Here is a 25,121-nt window from a genome sequence, read left to right as displayed (position 1 = left end):
GGGTATACCCTGCAAGCCTACCCCCTCAGTTGTCAGCACACAGCCCCTCTCCCTCTCTGGGTCTAAAGTCCCTAACTGCTCCATTTCTCCACGTCATCGTCTCTGCCTCTGTCTCTGGTGTCACTGCTTCTGTAGGTAGGGTCCCACGCTCCACTCTTCTCCCTTGATGGTCCCAGGGACCTCCGCTCCTAGACTGCAAAGTTAATCACTCCCCTCCTTTTGCTACAAAACGTCTACCTTTACATTTCCAACCCTCACAATCAGTCCTGATAACAATTATTCACTATTGTATCGCATGTGATCTTTAAACTTCTCCTTGAACACTCTTTCCTCAGTTTTAGCAGAGCACTCATTGCTCCATGTCTGTATATATAGTCTCGCTGTCCCCAGGAAACACCATCAGAGGTGTGAAGATGTTCGTTGTCTGTTCTTACCAAAGCTCCCTTTTTCAAGTGAAACAATCCCTGTCCCCAAAGCTTTTCTGAAAAGTATTTATATATTCTGTCTATCATCTTTGGTACGTCTTCTGCTTGTCACTGCCCTGACATCCACTGGGCTGGATGTTAGAAGGGCAGGAGTACTGGGTGGCTGAATCAACCAGATTCTGGAGACTCAAACATCCCAGCTTTTGGTCCTCCTGATTCTTTACAAAGCTCTCATATAGTCTTATATAGTGCCTTTGCACTATATAGCCTTACGTAGTCTTTTTGCTCTCCACAGTTAAGTTTGCTAGCTAGAATTCAAGATGCTCAGTTCTAAGTTTGATGCAACATTTAGAACATGTTTATACTAAAATGCCATTCATTGTTTATTTGACATTCAAATTTATCCCAGCATCCTGTAATTTATATGCTGAATCTGGCCACTCCATTCACAGTGTCTTAAGCGAATCCCAGCTGGTAGATAGGAAAACTGAAGCCCTTGATCAAGATCACACACGAGGCAGGAAAAGATGGAGGTGTAATCACAGGCAATGTCCCCCAACTCCTAATCCAGGGTGCTCCTCTCCCTGCCCCACGTCTGAGGGCTTGAGCTTGGGAAGAGCCCAGGTTCCTTCCTGCATTTCTCCGACCCTGAGTCTGTGTGTGAAGTCCTTTTCCAAAGAGTTTGCCCAGCCAGTGGCTCTACTGTGCTATTTTCTTTCTCTGGCCCTTTCCCACCTCTCTGTCCTCTTGGTTTTCAAATTCCCTTTGCTGTTGAGCTGAAGTTCCCTTTTTCCTCACTCCTGGGAGTCACAAGACTGGACATGAGCCTGCAACGTCATTACTGCTCCCAAGTGAGTGCCCCTACCCTCCCACCCCGAAGTTTGGGGAACAGCAGCTTTTATGTCTGGACAAAGAATTGGCCTCCCTCAAGAGCTGGAGAAGACAGGAATGTTCTAAGCAGAAGTTAGAGAGAGGGGATGAGGGACTGTGAGTCACCTATGAGGGTTTTCTGGAGGATGTGGGTTTTTAGCTGAGCAAATAGGAATTCCATGTATTGATAATCATTTTCATGGGAGTTCAAATTTATTCTGGGTCTTCTTTGTAGTCAACTGAATTGATGTGCATGCGGACGGAAGCTAGACAGTCCCAGTCCTCGCAGTCCTTACAGCTGGGAGGAAGGGCATGAGAGGACAAATTAACATTTATGGAGTGCCTGTCTGCTCTCTGTGTGCTTCTCATGCATGAGGCTGCAGAAACCCCGTGATCCTCGAGGTGGGGGCAGTGCCCTGGAGCTATGGACTTGAAGTTGTGGGGTGAGTCTCTGTGCCCACCACAACCCCCAATAAGCTGCCAGTGGCCCCTCTGCAGCCTTCAAGGTGAGACTGCCTCAAAGAAGTCCCCTCTGAGTAACTTGAACCCTTTCTTTGGCTGGTCCTCAAGAAAACTGTGCCTGATTCCAGAGGCTGCTCGACAAAGAAGATTCCTGTCTTATTGATGTTGAGTGACACACAAGGAATTTGGGTTTCTCTGTTTAATGAGATGCAAAATCATGTGACCTGGCCAAAACCCAGCATGTGTGTATAGTGAGCTAGTGGACCTTATTATTCAACTAAGTGATCATCTGAGTTTTAACCCTGTAGCGGACTTTACAAGACCCTTGTGTGACAGGCCCAGTGGTAAGTGTTTAGTTGTTTCAACAATGCTCTGAGGGTAGAGTGGTGTCACCTACAGATAAGGAAACTGAGGCTCAGAGAAGTTAAAGCATCTGGCCAGATGTGGCACCATAGGATAAGCACTGGACTGCTAACCACAAGGTTGATGGTTCAAATCCACCAGCCACTCCTTGGAAACCCTCTATAAGGTCTCTATGAGTCAGAACTGACTCGATGGCACTTAACAGCAACTAACTGCAAGATTGGTGGTTCAAGCCCACCAGCTGCTCCTTGGAAACCCTCTATAGGGTCTCTATGAGTCAGAACTGACTTGATGGCACTTAACCACGAAGTCACAAAGCCAGTAAACTAGACTCAGGACCCACCTCCACAGCTTGCATTCCTCCCCACTGTGTCCCATCACTTGCTCTGCAAGACTGCTGTGCTCTAGATGTTGTGTGTGTGAGACTGAGGGAAAGAGGTGGGCTAGCCACACTCCCACACCCCTGTTCCTGAGCTGTTGACTTGCTATTGGAGTTTCTGGAAAGAGGCTTTGATGCTTAAAAACTGAGCCTAGAAAACATGGCAGCAAGACTTCTGCCTAGAGGCGTGTCTGGGCGTGTAGGTTTCTTTTATACCTGTTGATTAAGCTGCTTTTATTGGGTACATCCTCCACGCCAGGGCTTTGCTAATTACTGGGGACACAGTCATCTGACACCTGTCCATGGTCTGGTGGGACAGGCCGTGAGCACATCGTGTGGACAGACAAGGACTCTGAGCTCTGACAGCAGGAACATGGGTATGTGGGGTCAGGAAAGTGATGCTGGAGCTGTTGACAGAAGGACAAATGGACATTAACAATATATGAGTGGAGGGCAGAGCATGCTGGGGTTAGGAATCAGCTTGAGAATGGCCCAGGGGTGCTTCCATTGGTGGTCGTGTACGTCACAGCTAAACGGGAACAGTAGGCAGGAGGGTTAAGACACATGAGCACAGGGGACCGGTGAGCACATCCATTGGGAAGGATGGGCACACCGCATCTTTCAGGGTACCTGGAAAACCCTGGCCTGGTTACCTGTTGGCAGATGCCAACTCACCTATTTCTGAATTCAAGTCTGTCCCCATGAGTGATAGTGACAAAAAAAAGGGAACTTTGGGTCCTTTGATCAGCGTAAATAGTCAATCCAGAGCTTGTGAGACAGACAGACAAACAGACTAACGCCGGTTTGGGTCCTGCCTCTGCCCTCTTGCTTTGCTTGATCTTGGACAGGTTATTTTACCTCCCTAAGCCTCAGTTTGCTCATCTGCAAAATGGAGTAGGGGTGTCTGAGAAGTTGGTCAGTGTCCCCCAGCTAGCACCATCCCATGGCATGGTGTAAACTCTCAAAGTTTAGCCCTTTTTAATGAAGATTGGACGTAGAAAGCCTCCAAGCGTCTAGCGTGGCATGCATAGTGGCTCTCTAAACAGTACAGCTGTGGCTGATTTTGTTCTTGGTGTTGGTGCGAGGCATCAGGGAGAGTGGCATTGGGGAGCACAGGAAACATGGGCCCAGACATTGTTTATTCTTTCTTGTGAGGACAGAACTTGCTGTCTGTCACTTAGCCAAGCTGCTCACAAGAGCTGTCTAACAGAGAGCTGACAGGTCATTTCTGAGATGGGCTGGCAGAAGATAGCTCTAAGGTTTTTATGTTCCTCTCCCAATTGCTTTTGTGTCTAGAGGTCTTGGGGGAGGGGAGACCTTCCCTGGGCTTCCTGCGTGGGTCTGCCACAAGCAGGGGCTCTTTTTCACAGCTCTACCCACCTGGGGTTGGGTGCTCATTCCAGGTCCCTACCCCCCACCACACACAGACCTGCAGAGGCAACCAAGTGGGCATAGGAGTGGGGGGAGCACAGTCCCCTGTGCCATCCCTCCTCCCATGACAGGAGTTAGTCCAGCTTATACTGAGTTCTGTCCCCAGCTTCCGGCTTGGATTGGGAAGAAGGAGCCTGTGTTCCTGGGGCTGCTGGCTGGCCCTTTGTTGCCTCTGTCCAGGACCCCCTTGGGGCAGACTGTTTCAGAAGAACCTCCTCTGTTTGTTTGTATGCACTGGGGACTCTGGGTGGGCCCCCCTCTCCCTTCATCCAGGAAAAGAGAGACGGACAATTTAAATGCAAGCGCTGAAGGACTTTTTCTTTGGACTGCAGACCCTCCCTGCCAGGAATCCTGCCTCTGCCCCTTTTCCCTTCCTTCTCTCCAAACATGACTTCAGTATTGCCAGGAGCTCTGGGGACAGCCTTCCTGGTTTGAATCCCAGCTCTGCAACTGCTCCAACCCTTTCCTCTTGGAGCCTCCATTTCCACGTGTATATAAAATCGGGGTAGTAATAGAACTGATCTTTAAGAGTTGTTGTAAGAATAACTGAGTGGAGGCGTGTGACGTGTCCAGCAACCCGTGGTCCTAATTATTGCCTGTGAAACTGACACTTCACTTTCTCTATGAGAAAACAACGCAGTGGGAACTGAAAACAGGATTTCTTAGAAACTCAGCTAGGTTTCCTTAAACACTGTCAGAACCAAGACCCCACAGAGGGGACATATTTTGCCTGAGTTCACATAGGCAGTCCATCACAGGGACAAGGCCAGTGTGTGTGTGTGTGTGTGTGTGTGTGTGTGTGTGTGTGATGGCAGGAAGCCAGGGGTGGGAGTAGGGGGAGGGGTGCTGTTGTTAAGAACCCTCTAGTAAGTGTTTGATTCTTACGGACCGCATGTGATGCTAGAACTGCTACAGAGGGTTTTCTTGCCTGTAGTGTTTACAGGAGCAGATACCAAGTCTTTTTGGAGCTACCTCTTGGGTAGCAGTCAAGTGCTTAGTCATTTGTGCCACTGGAACTCCCTGAGGATGGGGTGGTGGGAATCAGCACCTTCCCTGACTCTGCCCCTTCCAAGGCACTGCCCCTTCTGTAGGACCGTGTAGGAATACCATTTTTCATTCTCAGTCTGACCTCCTTCTGTGATGTCTCCAGGCAGCTCAGACAGGAACTTGAGTCTACCCTGGCCACCTGGGGCAGCCTTTGTTGCTCTCATGCCTCTCTCTGAGGATTGTGCTCTGACCTCTGAGCCTTTTCCAGGGAGCTCCCTGTAGCCTGATTCAGAAAAGTAGGAAACTGAGGCCCAGAGAGGTCAGTACGTTGATTGAGGTCACACAGCCACTAGGCACTTGGATCACCCAGTGGATGGAAAAGGGAGAGAAGAGAATACCTTCAAAGTCTCCTTTTTTCTGGCTGTGAGCTCCAGCCTAGGATCTCGTTCGAGGTTACTAGTGTTAGAGATGGGCAGGAAATGAGCAGATTTGAGGGAAACATGGCAGGCAGGTTTGAAGAAAGTCTAGCCACTCATCCTGGGCCTATGGACCGTTTGGGCTGGGTAATCCTTTGTTGAAAGGAGAGGGCCTAGTATCACCCCCTAAGTTTTGACAACCAAAAATGCCTCCAGACACTGCCAAGTGCTTTATCCACATTAGTTAGTTAAAGGAGCCTCAGCAGTACAATGGATAAGTATTTGGCTGCTGCCCAATGGGTTGGCAATTCAAACCCACCAGCTGTTCCCTAGGAGAAAGATGTGACAGTCAGCTTCTGTAAATACTACAGCCCTGGAAACCCTATGGAGCAGTTCTAATCTGTCCTCTAGGGACACCATGTGTCTGAACTGACTCGATGTCAATGGTTTATACACATTAAATCCATTATGTCTTGAAACAATGCTAGCAGGTTCATGGCAACATCTATTGCTATTTATTAGATAAGGAAGCAGAGGCACAGAGAGATTGGTGGTGGTGGTGTGGTTATGTGCCTTGGAGTTGGTTCTGACTCATAGCGACCCTGTATAGGGTTTCCGTGGCTGTAAATCTTTACAGGAGCAGAAAGCCTCATGTTTCTCCCATGGAACAGCTGGTAGTTTCAAACTGCTGACCTTGAGGTTCGCAGCCTGATTCGTAACCACTACGCTACCAGAGCTTGCATGGAGAGATTAAGCTCCCCAAAACCGCTTGGGAGTGGTACAGAGGAGGGGGGCCGGGGGGCCTGATTCACTCTTTCAGGAGCTCTGGTTGAGGAGCTCGGGCGAAGGGACTTGGCTTCACAGGACCTAGAATTCCACTTCTTGCCTTTGAAGACGTGGGATCTCCCAGCTATGGTCCAGGTCTACCAACTGGTCTCAGCATCTTTGGAGGTTTCTGGGATTGGTTGTCCCTTTCCTCACTGCCCTCCAAAAAGATGGCTGAGTTTCTAGGGAGCAGCAAGTACCTCCCCTTACTTAGCTGGAGTATCCTTTGTCTCCATTTTATAGATGGAGAGACTGAGGTCCAAAGAATTCAACTGAAATGCTGTGAATCCCTGAGTTAGCAAAGAACTCTAATCTAATAGGGGCTAGATAGAAGCGTTCTGTGTGTGGTATTGGTGAGGGCCTTGGTGCAGAGGCAGTAATCAGGAAATCAACTTGGAGAAAATGTGTGTGAAATTTATTCTAGCACTTTAGTAGAGGGAAACCGAATGAGGAACAGTCCTACTTCCAATATAACTCAAGTGGGGTTGTGCCCTGGAAAGCCCAGCCCCAGGGATCTCAAGGGTCATCTCAGAACATCTCTCACAGCATCCCCCCTCTTTTGTCTCTCCCTAGGGCGACATGGGATTGTTGGGTCCAATTGGTTACCCAGGACCCAAGGGCATGAAGGTAAATGAAAGCCATCCTCTAATTGGGGCAGGTACCCACTGACCTGTTTCGTTCCAGATAAAAGGCTGTTGTACCTTAGTCTGTGTGAGTGGCGGCATGGAGGATGGGGTGGAGGCTGGTTGGGTCAGGAGACAGCCAGTCACCATCTGTCTATTATCTTTACTGGACACCAGTCCTTGGGCTGAACATGAGTCTAATCTAGGCTTCAGGGTCCTGAAAGTGGGGGACATGACCAGGAGACTTAGACAGCTGTGATGGAGACTGAGTGAGCTCAGCACATTGCTGAGTCCAACAGGGTGCAGAAGAAGAGGCTCCAACTGCTAGGTCCACATTCTGGTAATGACACAGTGTGGCCAGTATGCATATGACGCGGCTCAGCAAGTCCATCTCTCCCTATCAGCATCCTCTTCTGGATTTTTCCAGAGAGCTATGGTTTCCTAGTCAACATCCCCTGCAACCCACTCCACTATGAGATAGGGGTCATAGCCCCCTTTTAGAGAGAAGGTTTACCCAGGTTTCTGACCTGTGGCTTAGCGTCTTCCTCACAACTGGACTCTGTCTTGCAGGGGCTGATGGGAAACATGGGGGAACCCGGACTGAAAGGTGATAAGGTGATCTGAATACTCCCTTATTGCACTGTGTTTATCTGCATGTGAGCCCCCTCTCTGCTTCAACACTGCTGCAACTGCTGTTTTCTATCCAGACGACCCACTCCCCTGCCCTCCTGTCCACCCTTCCCTCCCCTCTCCCCTGTGTTACCCTTAAATGTGCTCTCCCTGGCCCCTTCTTTGTCACACTGTGTGGACACCCACACAGTGGCTCAGGGAGCATGCAGACCCCAGCACATAAAGCATGGAGGGTAAAACAAGGCACATCTGTGAATCCAGCCCTGGGCAGCACCAGGACCTTGAGGCCAAAGCCAGGGAACCGCAGAAGTTGAGATGCTGGGACGCCTGGGGCAGGCAGTGAGGTGGGATCCTATACCCAGGAGAGGTACAGAAGGAAACAAAACTCACGTAAATAATCCTGCTCTGGAATTTGGAACCAACTGCTATAAGCACGTGGCCTGAAAATTCAGCAAGAGATCCAGAACAGGACTCTGAGCCTGGTCCCCTCCCAGCTACTAGTAAGGGGTGGGCATACTCGTCACATACCCCTGCACAGTCCTGCTGCTGATTTCTCACTGCCTTCCTCACCCAGACTTCAAACCTGTGGACTCAGAGGTGGGTAGATGGGACCCCAGGGCCCAATGTGGTCCTTTGTGCAGTCCCCTATGGGCCATCTTCTCTCTCTCTCATCTCCTGAGGGAACCCCAAAGTGGTGTTTATGCTCCAGGACTTGAGGTCCATGTATCCACAAGAGGCCTGAGGACCTAGTCGCTGCTTAGCAACCCTACCCCCAGGCACCCTTTCTGCACCTGCCTTCAGGTGACCCCTCCTTCCTAAAGTCTGAGTAACAGTTCCAGACACCAGCTCCAGGCAGCATTCTGAGTACTCTGCTTGGATCAGTGGTAATCCTCCAAACTCCCTTGCCCAAGGCTATGCAATAAGTCAAATGTCAGGATTCCAACCAGCCATCTGGCTCTGGAGTCCTCAACTTCCAAGCAGAACTGATGTCAGAAGGTCATCTCTTCCAACACCTTCCTCTCAGCCAGGGGAAACTGAGATCCAAAGAGGGGAAGAGAGTTGCCAAAGGAAACTAAGGTGATTTATTCTGGGAGCCAAGTGTGGCCTCTTGACTGTCAGGAAATAGGACTGTGGGACTTAAGTTGACACACCTACATTATTTTGTCCACCCCAGGTAGCCAGAGGGCACCATACTAATCTCAGTCCTTTTTCTATTTCTAGCTCCTCTGCCTTTCCCACTCCAGCTCTAGCCCTTTGGTTCTGCCTTGCTTGCTGTGTACCACCCGTGCCCCCCACCCCATGCCCCTCTCCTCTCTAGAGTAAGGGGCTTTCTGTTGGAGGCAGGGGTTTTCCCACAGCTACCTGCTTATCCAGAGGCCTGCGACTTCACCCCTCTGGAAAGGTTGAAGTCATGGACAAAGGAGAAGGAAAGGAAATTGGGGTAGGCAGGAATATAGCCAGAAGTTTTTATAGGCCCCTCTGCAGAGCTGGTCTCCAGTTCCCTGTTGCTTCAGGAACATGGAAATAAATGTGTTACATACAGAGAACTCAGCTGGCTCACAGACTGGTGGGGCTGGGGACATTGGAAGATGTAAAATCTCTGGAAAAGAAAAAAAGAAAGAGGAAGAAATTGTTTTCCTGCCCCTAATTTTTAGAAAAATCAAGTCTTTGGGGGGAAAAGAGTCTCATTTTTGCCCTTTTGAGTGGAAAGGGCAAATAACAAGAGGTGAGGGTGGTGATTTCGGTCCCCTCACCCTCCCCTGGATGATAAAACCAGCCTTCATGTTCTGTGGCTGCTTCTGCCTGGAATCCCAGATTTTCCATGACCCCGCCTGGCCGACGTCCCACTTACAACCACTTGATTCCCTCCACTCCCAGTGTTTGGAGGCACATTCTGGAACCAAACGCCTGCTCCAGGTCCAGCTTGTTCCAAATCAATTGTCCTGATTTCTTAGGTGGCTCTTAAACTTTCCTTGTTTGAAAAAAAATGTTTTAACCCCCCTAACTCCTCCTTTGGGTGCACATACACACATGAAAGGAAGGAAGGGAAAAAATAAATGTTCCTTAGTTCTCCAAACTCTGGAATATTATACAGGATTTTCCAAACTGGAAAAAACAAAGTAAGTTAATTTTGGCTTTTATTCTGCCAAAGATGTTCTTTGCAAAAAAAGACCGAGGCCCCAGGCAGGGTCTTTAAGACTCCATCTTCTTGGGCTTTTCGCCCTCTTCTTCCTCCTGCTGCTAGGGCTGAGGATGGTTCCTGAGTCCTGGGTCAGCAGACTGTCAGTGTGGAAAGCTGCTGAGGGGTGTGAGAAATTCCAACCTAAAGGGAAACATGGACTGATATCTTTCTGTGACAGCTCACTTTTTGGGTGATCTCAGCCGAGCAGAACAGGCTGAAAACAGGGAGGGAGCAGAACAGGCCTCCAATGGTCCAAGTCTATGCAGTAAATATCGTCTTGTAGAAGAAATACCCCGCCGACCCTCAACACTCCATTGCTCCTGGTTTACGTAGTCGTAACAAGCCAGGCTCTGGTTTCTCAGGCTACTGGTACTGTTTGCGGCAAGTTGATTCTGACTCAGGGTAATCCCATGTGTGTCAGACTAGAAGGAACTTCTCCAAAGTGTTTTCAGTGGCTGATTTATTATTATATATTTTTTAGAAGTCGGTTGCCAAGCCTTTCTTCCAAGGTGCCTCTGAGTAGACTTGAACTTCTGGCCTTTCAGTGAGCAGCTTAGCTTCCTCTGCTTTCTCTTGCTAGAGCTGATTGAAAGCAGCTAATGAGAAATAAATGTAAGCTGATGGCAAGCATAGAAATTCCAACAGAAGGAAGAAGCGAGGGCTTACAGCTTGGGGTCAAAAGTGTCAGGAAGCACATATGAACTCTCAGCAGTCACGGTGGTGTGGGGCCAGCAGGCAAGGGACAACAGCAATGGAGAACGAAACAGACAAAGGATCAAGAAACAGTTTGTCTCAGTGTCCATTCTCCAGGAAAGGGCAGATGACACAGGGCTGTTCAGCTTCTGATAGTAGTTTTTAGTCGCTCTACCCAGGCAGGTCAGCAGATAGGCTGACCCAGTATCTCCTCACCAGGGCCTGCCCACCCCACAGACTGCCCATTGGCCTACCCTGTACTCTAATAAGGCTGTTGCTGGTCAGATGGACTTTGGGAATGGCCTCAGCAGAGTTGTAGCCTTGCCAGTGGGTTTGGATGCTGGGGAGTATTCCATAGCTCACTGTGGTGTCCACTGTAACCTTCTTTACTGGTGTGTATTTAGGGTGAACAAGGGGTTCCAGGTGTGTCAGGAGACCCCGGATTCCAAGGAGACAAGGTAAGTGCGTTTGATTCTCACCCCTGCCCCCACCCTCCTGTTTTGATCCACTTCCTTCCCAGGGCAGGGCATGAACCAGGTCCCAACTATGAGGTGGTTTCCTTTCTAACAGTCCTGTCTTCCCCATCCTGAATCCACGCTCTGGTCATCTCTTACCTAGACTATGTAATGACCTCCTCATTCACAAAGGGGCTTTAAAAAGTTAATGGAAAGATCCCATTATCTTTCTATTCCATTTTCCTCAATTTTTTGGAAGCCTCTTTGCTCTTTGTATTTCCAGGCCCCAGCCTCTTCCCTCCCAGTTTATCTTCCCCACTAGCTCAGAATTGTAGGGTACGGTTCTGTTCTGTGCTCATGAATTAAGTATGGCTCCCAATTGCTTTCAGAGTAAAGGCCTGGCTCCTTATTCTGACTCTCAGGACCCTTTTACCCTCCTCTTCTGCCCCTCCTCGTTCATAGCCCGGCATTCCAACCCACTCACCTTCCCACTATACCTCCAGGCCTTTACTCCTCTGTACCCTTGCCACTGTGGCCTACAACCCCTTCTGCAGAGGCTTGTCTTTCGGGACCCCTGCTCAGACACCATTTTCTGTGCCTGGCTGGCGAGTGGCCTTTTCCCTGTCCGGGCACTCTCAGGGACCACCTTTCTTCCCTAATGTGTGGAACTTGTGCTCACAGCTCAGTCCCTTCCAGACAAAGACCTTCCCTGGCAGAGCTTGGCTTAGGGTCTTGTGGATGACAGTGTATAGGATCTGCATGTGCACTGTGGAGTAACAGGTCTCACTGCTGACCAGCTGAGGGGATGAACCAGGAGGGCTTAACTTTCCATCCTCCATCTTAGGCCTGCTGAGGTTGGCTCTTTGCATGTGTCCAACACCATGTGTCTACATCTGGTCCTTGCCCAGCCCGTCAATGAGGCCCAGATGTTGGCCAGTTCTGCCTCTTCCCTTTCCCTTTCTCCCACTGGCCCATTGTGACCCAGCCTCAGTGTCTCCTGCTTTGTGATAAGTCACGCAGACCTTGCCTCGGTGCCTCTTGGAGCCCAGGATCCTGGGTTCCAGGATTACCTGGTGAAGCAGGGGCTGCTGGCTTTACCTCTGCACCCCCAGAGCCATCAGAGGGCCAGCCAGGTGTGACCCGATCTGGAGCCTGCACATGGGGAAAATGAGGGGAGAGCGCTTTCTCCACAAAATGGGCCATTCTTCAGGCCCTGGGCTGGCTGGGAAGACAGTAGGTACAACAGCGCCTCACCTGGCCACTGTCTGCCCCTCCCTGACTTCCATCTGTTTTCTGTCTTTCCAGGGAAGCCAGGGTTTGCCAGGATTCCCAGGTGCACGGGGGAAGCCAGGGCCTCCAGTAAGTATCTCCTCTGACCTCCCTGGAAGACAGTCGGGGGGCCCCTTCACACCCAGGACTTCATACCCTTCTACAGCAACCCTGTGGGGGCAAGCTGAGCAGGACAGGAGTAGTGCTTCACCTGCTTTTCCAGATGAGGACCCTGGGGGATTAGCATCATAGCCAACCTTCAGTCATCAGCAGGGTTCTGGTGGGAATGCAGGTTCCTAATGCCTTGGAGGAGTTCTGATGTGGTGCTATATAGGATTAGCACTGGACTGCTAACTGCAAGGTCAATGGTTCAAACCCACCAGCTACTCTAGTTGCTATGAGTCAGAACCGACTTAATGTCATTAACAAAAATAACAGTGCATTTTAAAGGAGTCCGTACAAAACAAACTAAACACCGTGCTATCGTGTCGATTCCGACTTACAGCGTCCCTGTTTAGGGTTTCCAAAGCTGTAAATCTTTACGAAAGCAGAGAACCTCATCTTTCTTCCAAGGAGTGACTTGGTGGTTGGTAGTCCAGTGCTTATCCTACAGCACTACCAGGGCTTGATAAAGGAGTCCATGGATGTTGTGCATCATTAAGCTCAACCACTAACCTAAAGGTTGGGAGTTTGAACTCATCCAGAGACGTTTCAGAAGAAAGACCTGGCAACCTGCTTCCAAAAGGTCCCAAGCCTTGAGACCCCATGGAGCTCAGTTCTACTCATCTACACCTGGGGTCACCATGAGTCAGATCAACTTCACAGCAACCGGTTTTGTTCTTTGGTTCTTAGTGCCTTATAAACATAGTGGCACTATTCATAATAGTAGTGGATGTCATTGGTTTATTGAGTGTTTCCGCATGTATCAGACGCTTTCTACACTTTGAAGGCTACCAGCCATTCCAGGAGTCTTAGGGAATTACAATTACTTTCATTTATTATTTTATTTTATTAATTCATTTATTTTTAAAGCTTTTATTGGGAATTGAGAGTGATCGTTTACAAGGCAGATCATCAGTTTTACATTCAACCAATCATATTTTGTTTCTTTGCAATAATTACAATCCCTTCCATGCACTATCGGTTAACAGTATTTACCTCTATTCCCTCTTTTTTTTTTTGATGTACACAAAACACATAAAATGTATATTCGTTTAAATAACCAAAGGGCACATTTGCAAGCCAGCCTCCTGTCTGCAGGCACGTATCCTTTCTCTTTCCACATGTTTAAAGTCCTCAGCTCCTCTGTCTCTCTGTGCCATAGCCTCTGCTTCCATCTCAACTGTCATCGCTTTTCTGGTTAGTATCCCATACTTGGCTCATACTCTTCCCTCTTGATGGTTCTAGGATAATCTGTTCCTGAAATGCACGATTAACTACTCCCCGCCTTTTTGTTTCACATCTTCTACATTTATAGTTGTGACAATCACAATTAGTCATGATAATAATTACTCACTATTGAATCAAAATCCTATCCCCATCCTACCTCATCCCCTTTCTCCAGACCCATCTGGACAAGAGGAGAGCTGTTCAGTGGGGATTCTACCTTATCCCTCTCGTTCTGAATCTAAACACACTCTTGAAAGCTTGTACGATTGCTCCCATTTTACAGGTAAGGAAACTGAGGGTCCTCAGTTTCAGCCTTGTTGCGTCCTCAAGGTGAGGTGACTTACAGGACCTGTTGTGCGGAAGCAGTGGAGGCAGGGTTTCAACAATAGTTCCTTCCATGTGTCTAGGCAGATTTCATCCACAGCCTCTTGAACCTTTCCAACCATCAAAGTCATGGGAATAACCCAAGGAGTTTCTGGGTCCTCACTGACCTACTTCCTGCCATCTCTTCCCTTCTGCAGGGCAAAGTTGGAGACAAAGGATCTCTTGGGTTTCCTGGGCCCCCTGGACCTGAGGTATGTGATGCCTCATGTCTCTGGCTGCAGCTGGGACATGATGTTGTCCTTGGGAAACTGAGACCCAGAGAATGGGAGGGACTTGCTGGAGGTCACACAGCAAGTGAAAAATGGGAGAGAAACATCCACTCCTCCAAGTTTATCCAGAGACTCTCTTATAAGGTAGTGAAGACAAGAAGTAGCCTCAGAGTTTCCCCCCCAGCTTTGTGTGACCTCTACCACTCTTACAGTTTCTAGAAAAGCTGTCAGGAAATCCTCTGGGCTCCACTGCCTGGACCCTGACCTAAATCTCCCCACCCCTCCGCCCACCAAGTACAGCTCTGCAGTCCCTCCCGGAGTGAGGGAGCTACTGCATTCTCCTTGTCCCCCGCTTTTTCTCCTGAGGATTCTGTTAGAGAACTGAACTGAGCAGGAACAAGGGCTATTGTCTTCAGTATTGTCTCCACCCAGCCCTCCTGTGGGTCCCAGCCAGTCCCAGCCGAAACCCCCATCACTCACTGGCCTCCCAGCTTTGCTTGTCCATGAGGACTCTCCAACTGAACCAAACATCTGGCTCCACTGGGGTTTTCTGGGATCTCCCAACGATCACTCCTGGTATGGCCCGGATGGATTAGGAATGTTTCCTGAAGTTCAGACTCTACTGTGTTGACTTTGGCCCCAACACAGGCCTATCTTTAGACAAATGGAGTTGGCCTCTCTTCCACGGCCATGGCTCTGGTTCCCTCCTGATCCCTATGTGTCTGAGTTTCCCAGCAGTCTGGCCAATGAGGTGCTTCTGGGTGCCAGGAGCCTTGTTGCGTCTTCACTATAACTGTGTGAGAGAAATGCTCCTACCTTTATTTTGCAGGCAAGGAAATGGAGTTACAGAACCCAGCAGTGGCCTCCTCAGAGTATCTCTGCTGGTTGGTAGGGAATAAGGCCTACGTTGGCTCTGCCCTGAGTCCCTGGATAAATCTGGGGTCTGCCTCTCCCATATTTCTGTTCTGTTTTGATTGGCTGACTCAGGATCCAAAAGATGGCTCTTCTCAGTTGGTTCTCTGTCTCCTCCCCCAGAGATCATTCCCAATTGTGCTCCCAGCTGACGTATCTCTTTCACTCATCAATGGGCTAAATGTGTGTGAGCACAAAATTCAATCCCAGTCGCCAAGTTCACACTGGAGATGAGACCACCCTAGGCTAACTGGCTTTCCCGCGACACTGGACTCTAGGTCATTTTGGATTCAGATTCTTATTGAGCGCTTACCAAGGGCCATACACTGAGCCAAGAGGGCTTTCCTCATGAGGTTCCATTTGAGCAGCATGTTACAGATGAGGAAGCTGAGGCCTGTTGGTCACACAGTGAGTCTGTGGCAGAATAAGATTTCAAGCCTCTCATCTTGGAGACTTTGGCATCTTGTGTTAACTCTAAATTCAGGACTGTTCTTGATTTTGTTTGGTGAGAAGGGTGAGACTGTACTTAAGTTGAGATTTACCAGAACTTACTAAAGGTAAAAAGGGAAAGAAAAACAACGTGAAGGCAAAGCAGAGGGTGGATTGTGATCACAGGAAACTGAGAGAGTGGTAGGGCAGCTCTGAAAGCCAGTGAGGTTCTAGGCTGGATTAACAGAGGTATAGCACCTAAACAAGGAAGGGGATGTTCCACACTGGCCTCTCTACATCCATGGACTTCCTGGTGATCATTTGTTGCTGTCGAGTTGGTTCCTACTCATAACAACCCTGTATAGGGTTTCCATAGTCTTGGGAAAATAAGTAACACAGAAGCAGTCGACCTGAGGAGCCCTAGTCACCTGACTACAAACAGTTAAGGACCAGAGAAGGGCAGGCTTATGGGGGTGGGTAGGGTGACCAGTCTCCAGATTGTGCAAAAGGCCATTGTAGGGAAGAAGTCCCCTGTGCCGTCTAGGTCCCTGAGGGGTGGCACTAGTATATTAAGGGATATATGAGGGGGCTTAGAAAGTTAGTGGGGAAATGGAATTTTAAAATAATGGAATCTTTCCATGAACTTTTTGAAGCTCCTCATATCTGTTCCATTTCAGGAAGAACTTTCTGCTGCGTAGTCCTCTAGTCAGGCTTGGGTGGATGGCAGCTTCTGGTGGTGGTGTGAGCAAAGTCCACCCTGCTTGGCCAGTAGGGGAGGGGATTTCCACTCAGGCGAGGAACGAGACTGATTAGACTGTGTTTTCAAGTCTTTCAAGGCTACAGCCAATCTCAAAAATAGTCTTAGCTGCAGGTTCCTTGCAGTTAAAGGAAGAGATTTCTTGGGCAGGTTGGCTGTGCTGGGGTTCCCAAGGCCCTGCCTGACCTCCTCCTGGGCTAAGGGGGACAACATCTCCACACACCCACAGCTGCTTCTCAGCAGCCATACAACACGGGGCTATTCTGGGTCCATCCAATGCCCTTGTATGCACCTATTCCCCGTGCAAATTCTCATTTAATTCTCTCGGAAACTCTGAGCAGTAAATGTTGAATTTACCATCCCCATTTATAAGTGAGGTTAACTGACCTGCCCAGGGTTCCATCCCAGCAGGATGGGATGGAAGCCCAGGTCTGTCCATCTTCCAGACACAACTCTTAGAACTTCCCTTCACAGTCCCTGTGGTTGACCCTTCTCTCTGCTTCCCCTCAGGGATTCCCTGGAGATATTGGCTCCCCCGGGGACAATGGCCCAGAAGGCATGAAGGTGAGTCTCTGCCCAGGGTGGCTCCAGGTGATGAATCAGACAGTGCTGTGGAAACCACAGGCCTTAAGGACTGGCTTGGAAGTAGGGGGTGTTTTGTGACACTTCTGAGACCCCTTTGTCCCCTTCTTTCCAGGGTAAGCCTGGAGCTCGAGGCCTGCCGGGACCCCAAGGGCAGCTAGGGTTAGAGGTGAGACCATCTGACCTTGCCTGCCCTCTATTCGTCTCCTCCCCCCCACACCCAATGCCCTTTAGTTAAGACATAGCACAGGGCTGCCTCAGACGTGCCCACCAGAACATCCTTTACCACCTGCCCCATGAGCCTTCCAGGCCCTCCTCTACTCTAGTCACTCAGAACAGGTCACTCCCCGTCTTGGGCTAACCCCACTACCCTGAGTCCTACCACTGCCCCAGCTCACAGGAGCACAGTTCTTCAAGGTGAGTAGTCTGAAGGAGGGTTGGATTGTCAGCTCCGTTTTACAGGTCAGTCCACTGAGACGGAGACAGATGATAAGACTCAGGTCCCACAGTTAGCAGCAGGCAGAGTCAGGATTGAGCCCAAACTCAATCCTTCTGGTTCCCAGAGATGTCATTGTCTGCGAACCAGAAGCCAGCAGCCCCAGGCCTGTTTGAACCCAAAGCATATGGCACTGGCCGGGGGCTGCCGCCTTCCGGTTCCCAGAGAATGACATCACTTACACAGGGTCACATAGCTGGTCACTGCAGAATAAAGGTTTGCTCATGTGTGAGTGGTGAGAGGGATCCAGGGTCAGGATGCTTCTGTCCCTGTGGGCCTGATGGAGCAGCCACTGGAGAACCTAAACCACCGTTTGCTCTTTGTATGTAGCCCTCCTTTGTGCCCACCCCCAGTACTCACCTTGACTGAAAACCCAGGACTGCCCTGACACATAGCCCTGGGAGAGAGGGCAGGAGGCTGGTTCTCACCAGGACCGCAGGCAGACATCCTGCTGACATGGATCCCCCCTCAGGGCTGGTTGTAGCTCTGGGAGCCACCACATGGAGCCATTTCCTGGAAGCTGGGGGAAAGAGGCAGGGGAGGAGGGTTGGCTCTAGAGGGAGACCCTTGGTCAGGACTAGCATGCCAAAAGGGGCCAGTTTGGAGGCTCCTGGGCCTGGGGGAGGATCTGGAGAGTCCCTGCTGTTGAGAAGCAGGAAAGGAGCAACGAGGTGGGAAAGACAACATCAGCAACATGCATCTGTCTACACCGCATTACAGCTCAAGAAAGCACTAGCTGATGTGTTCAGTCATTCACTGACTCATTTATTCATTTGTTCTTACACACGTTCATTCATCATCTCCCCTCTCACCACACGCCCATTCCATGCACGTTCCACCCAAAGTGATGCCTAGGCCATGGTTTCAAAAAAGAATAATGTCCTTTAGCAACCTCATCCGTGTCCTTTAATAGCTCAGCTTAAACCAGTCATCATGCTGAAGGAAGACCTTCTCCACTCTACACTGTTTTACAGATGGGGAGACTGAGGCACGCGGAGGTTAAGGTCTGCCAGTGTGTACACGGCAGAGCTCAGCAGAAAGGCCCTTCTTGTTAAGCTACAAGCTGAAGCTCTCTTCCCTACAGTACACGATGCCAATGCTCCCCGTACTGACCCTATTCAGATGATATGGAGACCTTGTTTGCCCAGATATCTAGGCCATAGCTGCTGGAGCCTCTGCTCTGGGTGGGGCTGGGAGCCCAGGTCTGTCCATCTTCCCCATTTCTCTTTGTCCAGGAGAGACTCTCCTCTGTCCACTCATTCCCCTCCTGATAGGACAAACTTTGTAAGAACTCCATTGGGTTAACTTTCTCCCTTTTTCCTCTCTCCTGTCTTCTGACTCTAGGGCGATGAGGGACCCATGGGGCCACCAGGGGCACCTGGCTTGGAGGTGAGTGGTTGTTGGCCTGGGGAGGAAGTGCTCAGAGCTGAGCTAGTTGTGGACAGGTGAACAGCATCAGGGAGGACAAGGGGCCATGGGGCCAGCCGGAGAGAAGACTAGGACAGATCCCAGAGGAGAGACAAGAGACAGTAACCTGTCCAATTACACTGCACCTACTATGTGTTGGGTGCTTTGAGCCCATTTTCTCCTTTGATTCTCCCAGGAGAGAGGCACCCCTTTCTTAATTTCGTTAGCGGGGAGGAAAATGAGGCTCAAGGACTTGGGGGTTATCCCAGTATCTTACAGGCAGGAAGCGGAGACACCCCTTTTGGGACCTAAGCCTGCATTCTTTCTGCTGCTCCAAGCAGCTTCCTAGAAGCCCTGTAAAACCCCAACAACTGCACAAACTAGCTGTTCTTGAATATTTTGGTCAGTCCCCCTTTATAATCTTAAAACTTATTGAGGACCTCAGAGTGTTTTGTGTTTGTAGGTTACCCTTATCAATACTTAACTATATGAGTTATTAAAGCTGAGACACTGAAAAAATATTTATCCATGAATTCATTTAAGAGGAATAATAACCTAGTTATGTTCAACAAACAAATTATAGTGTTATGAATGAAAAATAGCTATAGTATCCAAAGTTAAATACTTTACTGAAAATAGTGCCTTTTTTAAAAACCCTTTTTTTGCAGTTCTCTTTAATGCCTGGTTTAACAGACGACAGCTAGATTCTCATATCTGTTGCTTCTTTCTGTCTGTTGCAATATCACTCAACACTTATGCTCATGAGAGGAGAGTAGCAAAGGCAAATGACATTTTATATTATTTTGCAAATATCTTTGACCTCCTGAAAGGGTCTCAGGGACACCCAAGGACACCCAGACCACACGCTCCTCTTATCTGTACCCTTTGTACTCTGTCAACACCCCTTCTTTCTTTCACCCCTTGAAAGCTGGTGTCATCATCTCCATTTACAAATAAGTACAGACAGGGAGGGACCTTGCCTAAGCTCATAGCTGGAGACCCCCCTGCAGTCCCAGCACAGCTGACCCCCTGTGATGCTGTGGCCAGCCTCAGATCCCCTGGACCTCCAGAATGCTGCTCCGCTCAGCTCCTTCTATTCTCTCTCTGTTGCAGGGTCTACTGGGCAGGAAGGGTTTTCCTGGGAAGCCTGGCCCAGATGGCTTGAAGGTGAGGGCACCTGGGGATGGAAGCTGGGCTGGGAGGGGGCAGGGGGAGAATGCCTGAAGAGCACAAAAGAGGGAGCTAACTAACTTATGAGGATTGAAGGACAAGGCCTAAATCCCACAGCCAGCTGTGTAAAGTGGAGGAAAGGGTCTTGGTTTATCACTAAGTGTTTGTAACAGAGAACAACCGAACATTTGAAACAGGAAAACTACCCCAACTGTAGGGTTTTATTCAAGCAATAGGATAATATATAGGATACTTCTTGAATATTACCCTATAAGATGGTCTTGTGGAACATCTAAAAGTCAAGATGAGGAAATGCCGTGGCAGGCAGGATCAGAGCAGGTGATAAAATGGGAAGGTATGGAACCCTGGTGATGCAGTTGTTAAGCACTTGGCTACTAAGCAAAAGGTCATCAGTTCAAACCCACAGGCCTCTTAGTGGGAGGTAGATGTGGCAGTGGGCTTTCATAAAGACTCTACAGCCTTGGAAAGTCTAGGGGGGACTTCTACTCTGTCCTGTAGGATTGCTATGAGTTGGAATGGACTCGATAGCACTGGGTTTGCTTTTGGTTCAAAGTGAGCCAATTGCAGCACTGGGTTGCATTATGTCACTCTATGCACAGAGCAGGGTTCTGGTATGACACTGTAGGATAAGCACTGGGCCACGAGGTTAGTGTGAATGAAAGGCTGGCAGCTGAAACTCACCAGCCGCTTCTCAGAAACCCTACACAGGGTCGCTATGGGTCGGAACCAACTCCACAGCTGGAACATGAATGGGTGGGGTTATACTTACTGTTGTTGAGTTGGTTCTGACTCACAGTGACCCTGTAGGGTAGAGCAGGACTGCTCCTTACTGTTTCTGAGACGGAATCTTGATGGGAGCAGACAGCCTCATCTTTCTCCCATGGAGTGGTTGATGAGTTTGAACTGCCAACCTTGTGGTAATCAACTCAGTGCTTAATCCACTATGTTAGGTTTATAAGAGACTTTTATTTCCTCCTCTGAGCCTATATATTTTCCCCACTGTGTATAATGAATATGTATTCCCTCTTTAAAATATTTTATTGTTGGTAAGTACTGTTGAGTTGGTTCTGACTCATAGTGGCCCGTATAGGGCTTGCAAGGCTTTAAGTCTTCAACAAGAGCAGAAAGCTTCATCTTTCCCCTGTGGTTGGTGGGCTTGAACCTCAGATCTTGTGGTTCATAGTCCAGTGCTTATCATGTGGATCCACAACACTCCCCAAAGTATTTTATTATGCTAAAAAAAAAAATGCATGACATTTACCATTTCAGCATTTTTTTCATGTCAATTCAGTGACATTGATTACATTCATCATGGGGTCCAACAATCACCACTATGCATTCCCAGGTTTTTCCACAAAAATATATTACTTTTGTTAACAGTAGTTCTTTCTGTTGTAAGTAATCGAAAGAAAACTGACCTAAGGTAGGAGAGGAAGCCTCACTTAATGGTTTTTCAAGGCTCCCCTTGGCGGGTTGGATTTTCCCATGGACAAGCAGAGGCTTAAGGCAAAGAACTCCGTTCCTCTTCCCTCAAGGGAAATGGCCCACCCATCTGTCCTGGCCCCTCTGGTTTTTGTGAGTGTGAGGTCTGAGGAAGGAGCTTGTGGGAAGGCTGATGCTCTGATTGACCAGGGTTGGGATGAGCCAAATCCATCTTTGAGCCAAAGTGTTGTGGAAAACTCCCATGTCCTGTCCTCTGAGGTCTCAGCCTTGTTTCCTCAGACACCAGCGGGGTTTTGTGGTAGGAGCAGTGACAAGTCCAGGGTAGATTTTGTCTGCTACCTTATCCCATGCCTGGCCACTTCTCTTCAACTCACACTGATTTGGTTACGTTGACCCCTGCCCCTAATTTCCAGAGGCTTCAGGGACTCAAAAGGGCAGCCTTCTCCCCTCCCAGCTGGCTGAAAACACAGGAGCCACCCCGTGGATGGAGCTGATAACCAAGGCTGTGATACACACTGGGCATTTAGCCTTGGTCACGAGCTCGTGTTATAGCTGAGGAGACCAAGCTCACCCAGGGCAGAGACAGACTCATGAAGGTCACCCAAGAACTGGTTGCGGACCTCAATTCCCTGCTCTTCCTATGGTGGCATGGCAGATTGGAGTAGAAATGAGAATTTAATTCAGGCAAACCGAGGGTCAAGTCTAGCCCTACCTCTAGCTCACTGTGAGACCTTGGGCCTCCATTTCCACCTCCACAAAATGCAATGGGCTAACAAGGACCCGGGAGTCCTGGTGTGGTGCTGTGGGTTAATGCACTGAATTGCAAAGTTGGTTTGATCCATAAGGTTGGCTGCTCCTCGGAAACCCTGTACAGGGTTTCTATGTATGGGTCAGAACTGACTCGATGGCACTTAACAACAACAATAAGGACCTAAATGATCTATGAACATCAGGGTGTTTGGTAAAATGTCAAGGGTCACTCAGGCATGTTTGTTTAGTTAGTTCATCTCTCGGGCCAGAGGTTCTGTCCAAATGTCCCTTTGTCCCTGCTATTTATTTGGGGTCTCTACAGCCAAACTTTGGTCATGAAATTCCTGGGTCATCCCTACCAAAGGGACTCAGCCTAGTAACTTAAAAATTCCTCAGAAGGTCTAGGCTCCCACCCACCATTCTAAGTGACTCTCCTCTTTGTTTCTTTGCAGGGAGAACCAGGGAATCCTGGGCGTCCTGGGCCCATGGGCGAGCTGGTAAGTTTCTGAACACTGTGACTCTGTTTATTGATCATTTACTGTGTGCTAAGCCCTGTGCTGAGCACTCTATATACATCACCAGGTTACATAACAGCTCCCCAGGTTAATCTGCTCATCTTCCCCCTTTCATTGATGTGGATGCTGAATCTCAGATAAAGTCACTGGATGAAAAAGCGGATATTTTTGATGCACTAAACTAATCCAATGAGGTTATGTAACTTTGCTCCCAGAGCTTTCAAGCTGGAAGAACCCTGACTGGTCATTGTCTGTGCTCCCCCTTGGTGTGCAGACGAGGAAGCTGGAGATTGGAGAAGTGTAGCTGTTTGCCAGAAGCTGTTGGTGCAGACATCCCTAAATTACAGACAGTGAAATTCAAACTGGCAGCTCTGGCCAGTGGGAAGCTGGGCCAAAGTCTGAACAGGAGAAGAGGTGACAACCAGCCATTAAAGAGGAGCTTTGAGGTCATGCTGTTGAATTATCCAAGCGCAGGGCTCTGGGTGCTGGACAGCTGCAGCTCCAAATGCTGGAGAACCGACAGCTTCAATCTCTTTGCCCAGGCCCGAGAGCGCTTCTTGAATGCTTGATCTCTGGACTGTAAGCATGGAAGGTGGCACTCTCTCCTACTCCTTTACTGAAGGACCGCCACCCCCATCCACTCAAGAACCATGGAGGGGGCTGCCTCAGGAAGGAAGAAGAATGATGTTGGGGGCCCAGAAGAATCTGGCTGCGCTGTGAAGCACCATTGATGGCGTGAGACTTGCACGCGATGGGCTTCCTCACCAGGCCTGAAACATCTGTTGGGGGAAGAAAGGAATTAAAACAAGGGGAGGCTCAGATTTTTGAAATCTTTCCAGTGTCATTTGAGCACATTCTGTGGGAAGCCCAGGAGTTTGGAAGGGTTGCCACAGCCTGGATATATTTCCTGATTGGAAAAATAAAAGGCAATACGATCAGCAAATTTAATTTCATAGTTATGCTGGCGGTAGAGCCCTGGAGAAATAGACACTCAGAATCCTCGAATGTCAGGAGACAAAGGGTTCCTGTTGTTGTTAGGTGCCGTTGGGTTGGTTCCAACTCATAGTAACCCAGAACAAAACACTTCCTGGTCCTGTGCCATCCTCACATTGTTGCAGCCACTGTGCCAGCCCTTCTCATTGAAGGTCTTTGTCTTCAGTGACCCTCTACTTTACTATTGCATGCCCTGCTTCTCTAGGGATTAGCCCTTCCTGATAGCATGTCCAACATAAGCAAGACAAACTCTCACCATCCTGGCTGCTAAGGAGTGTTCTGCCTGTACTTCTTCCAAGTCAGATTTGCTTATTCTTCTGGTAGTCCATGGTACTTTCAATATTCTTAACCAAAGGGTCTCTGGGAGTTACTTTATCCAGGGGCACCTAACTTCTTTTTGTGGTTTTGAAGCCCATAGATGCCTTTTCAGAATAGAGAGTTTAAATGTATAAAATAAAAAACAAAAGGATTTCATATAACATATGGAACTATGTTAAAATGTAATGTTGTTGTTAAGTGCCGTGGAGTCGGTTCCGACACATAGCGACCCTGCACAGGGTTTCCGAGGCTTGTAAATCTTTACAGGAGCAGAAAGCTTCATCTTTCTCCTGCAGAATAGCTGGTAGTTTCTAACTTCTAACCTTGAGATTACCAGCCCAATTCGTAACCACTACGCTACCAGAGTTCCTTTAAAATGTAATAGATGCATATATATGCTTCTTTAGTTGATTAGATAATTAGATCTAGTAGCAGGTCGCCATACTCATCTGTCAGTCTGTTATACAGGGGTGGCTTGCATGTTGCGGTGATGCTGGAAGCTATGCCACAGCTATTTTAAGTACCAGCAGGGTCACCCTTGGTGGACAGTTTCCAACAGAGCTTCCAGACTTAGACAGAATGGGAGAAAGGACCTTGTGACCTACTTCTGAAACAATTGTCCTGGTAAGACCTCATGGATAGCAACAGAACACTGATAGAGTGCCACAAGATAACATTGAAAGGCACTCAAAATATGACTAGGGGAGTGCTGCCTCCTCAGTGTAGAGTAGACCTTAATGATGTGGAAGGAATAAAGCTTTGGGGATGTGGCAAGACTCAAAATGAGAAGAAATAGCAGCAAACATTCATTAATAAGCAGAAAATGGACTATACAAGGTATGAATCTAGGAAAATTGGAAGTCATCAATTTCCAAGCTTCACTGAAGGCAAAAAACAAGTATTCTGGAATTGATGGAACATCTGTTGAGACGTTTCAACAAATAATGCAATGTGGGAAGCACTCACTCAGCTGTGTCAAGAAATTTGGAAGACAACTACCTGGCCAACCAACTCAGAGATCCATTTTTGTGCCATTCCAAAGAAAGGTGATCCAGCAGAATGCAGAAATGATCTAACAGTATTGTTAACATCACACGCAAGTCAAATTTTTTTTCTGAAGATAATTAAAAAATGGTTGCAGCATCACAGTGACAGGGGACTGCTAGAAATGCCAACTGGATTCAGAAGGGAACATGGAATGAAGAACATCATTGCTGATTTCAAATGGCTCTTGGCTGAAGGTAGAGGATACCAGAAAGATAATTGTTGTTGTTGTTAAGTGACGTGGAGTCAGTTCTGATCCTGTATAGTTTCCAAGGAGCAACTGGTGGGTTTA

At 48.6% G+C, this 25,121-nt stretch overlaps 1 protein-coding gene across 1 annotated transcript in view; it reads left to right on the top strand.

The window, feature by feature from the left end:
• Nucleotides 1-25,121, top strand: part of COL27A1 (collagen, type XXVII, alpha 1) — a 152,514-nt gene that overhangs the window by 68,618 nt on the left and 58,775 nt on the right. The window contains exons 15-24 of the mRNA XM_006865693.1: nt 6,732-6,785; nt 7,352-7,396; nt 10,691-10,744; nt 12,047-12,100; nt 13,921-13,974; nt 16,601-16,654; nt 16,788-16,841; nt 18,513-18,557; nt 19,689-19,742; nt 22,412-22,456. Of these exons, the coding sequence (XP_006865755.1) occupies nt 6,732-6,785; nt 7,352-7,396; nt 10,691-10,744; nt 12,047-12,100; nt 13,921-13,974; nt 16,601-16,654; nt 16,788-16,841; nt 18,513-18,557; nt 19,689-19,742; nt 22,412-22,456 (513 nt within the window). The remainder of the gene's footprint in view (nt 1-6,731; nt 6,786-7,351; nt 7,397-10,690; nt 10,745-12,046; nt 12,101-13,920; nt 13,975-16,600; nt 16,655-16,787; nt 16,842-18,512; nt 18,558-19,688; nt 19,743-22,411; nt 22,457-25,121) is intronic.

This window comes from Chrysochloris asiatica, unplaced genomic scaffold (assembly GCF_000296735.1).
Source record: "Chrysochloris asiatica unplaced genomic scaffold, ChrAsi1.0 scaffold00081, whole genome shotgun sequence".
Classification (NCBI taxonomy): Eukaryota; Metazoa; Chordata; class Mammalia; order Afrosoricida; family Chrysochloridae; genus Chrysochloris; species Chrysochloris asiatica.
The sequence above is the reverse complement of the archived record's forward strand: the minus strand, read 5'-3'. Positions and strand labels throughout refer to the sequence as shown.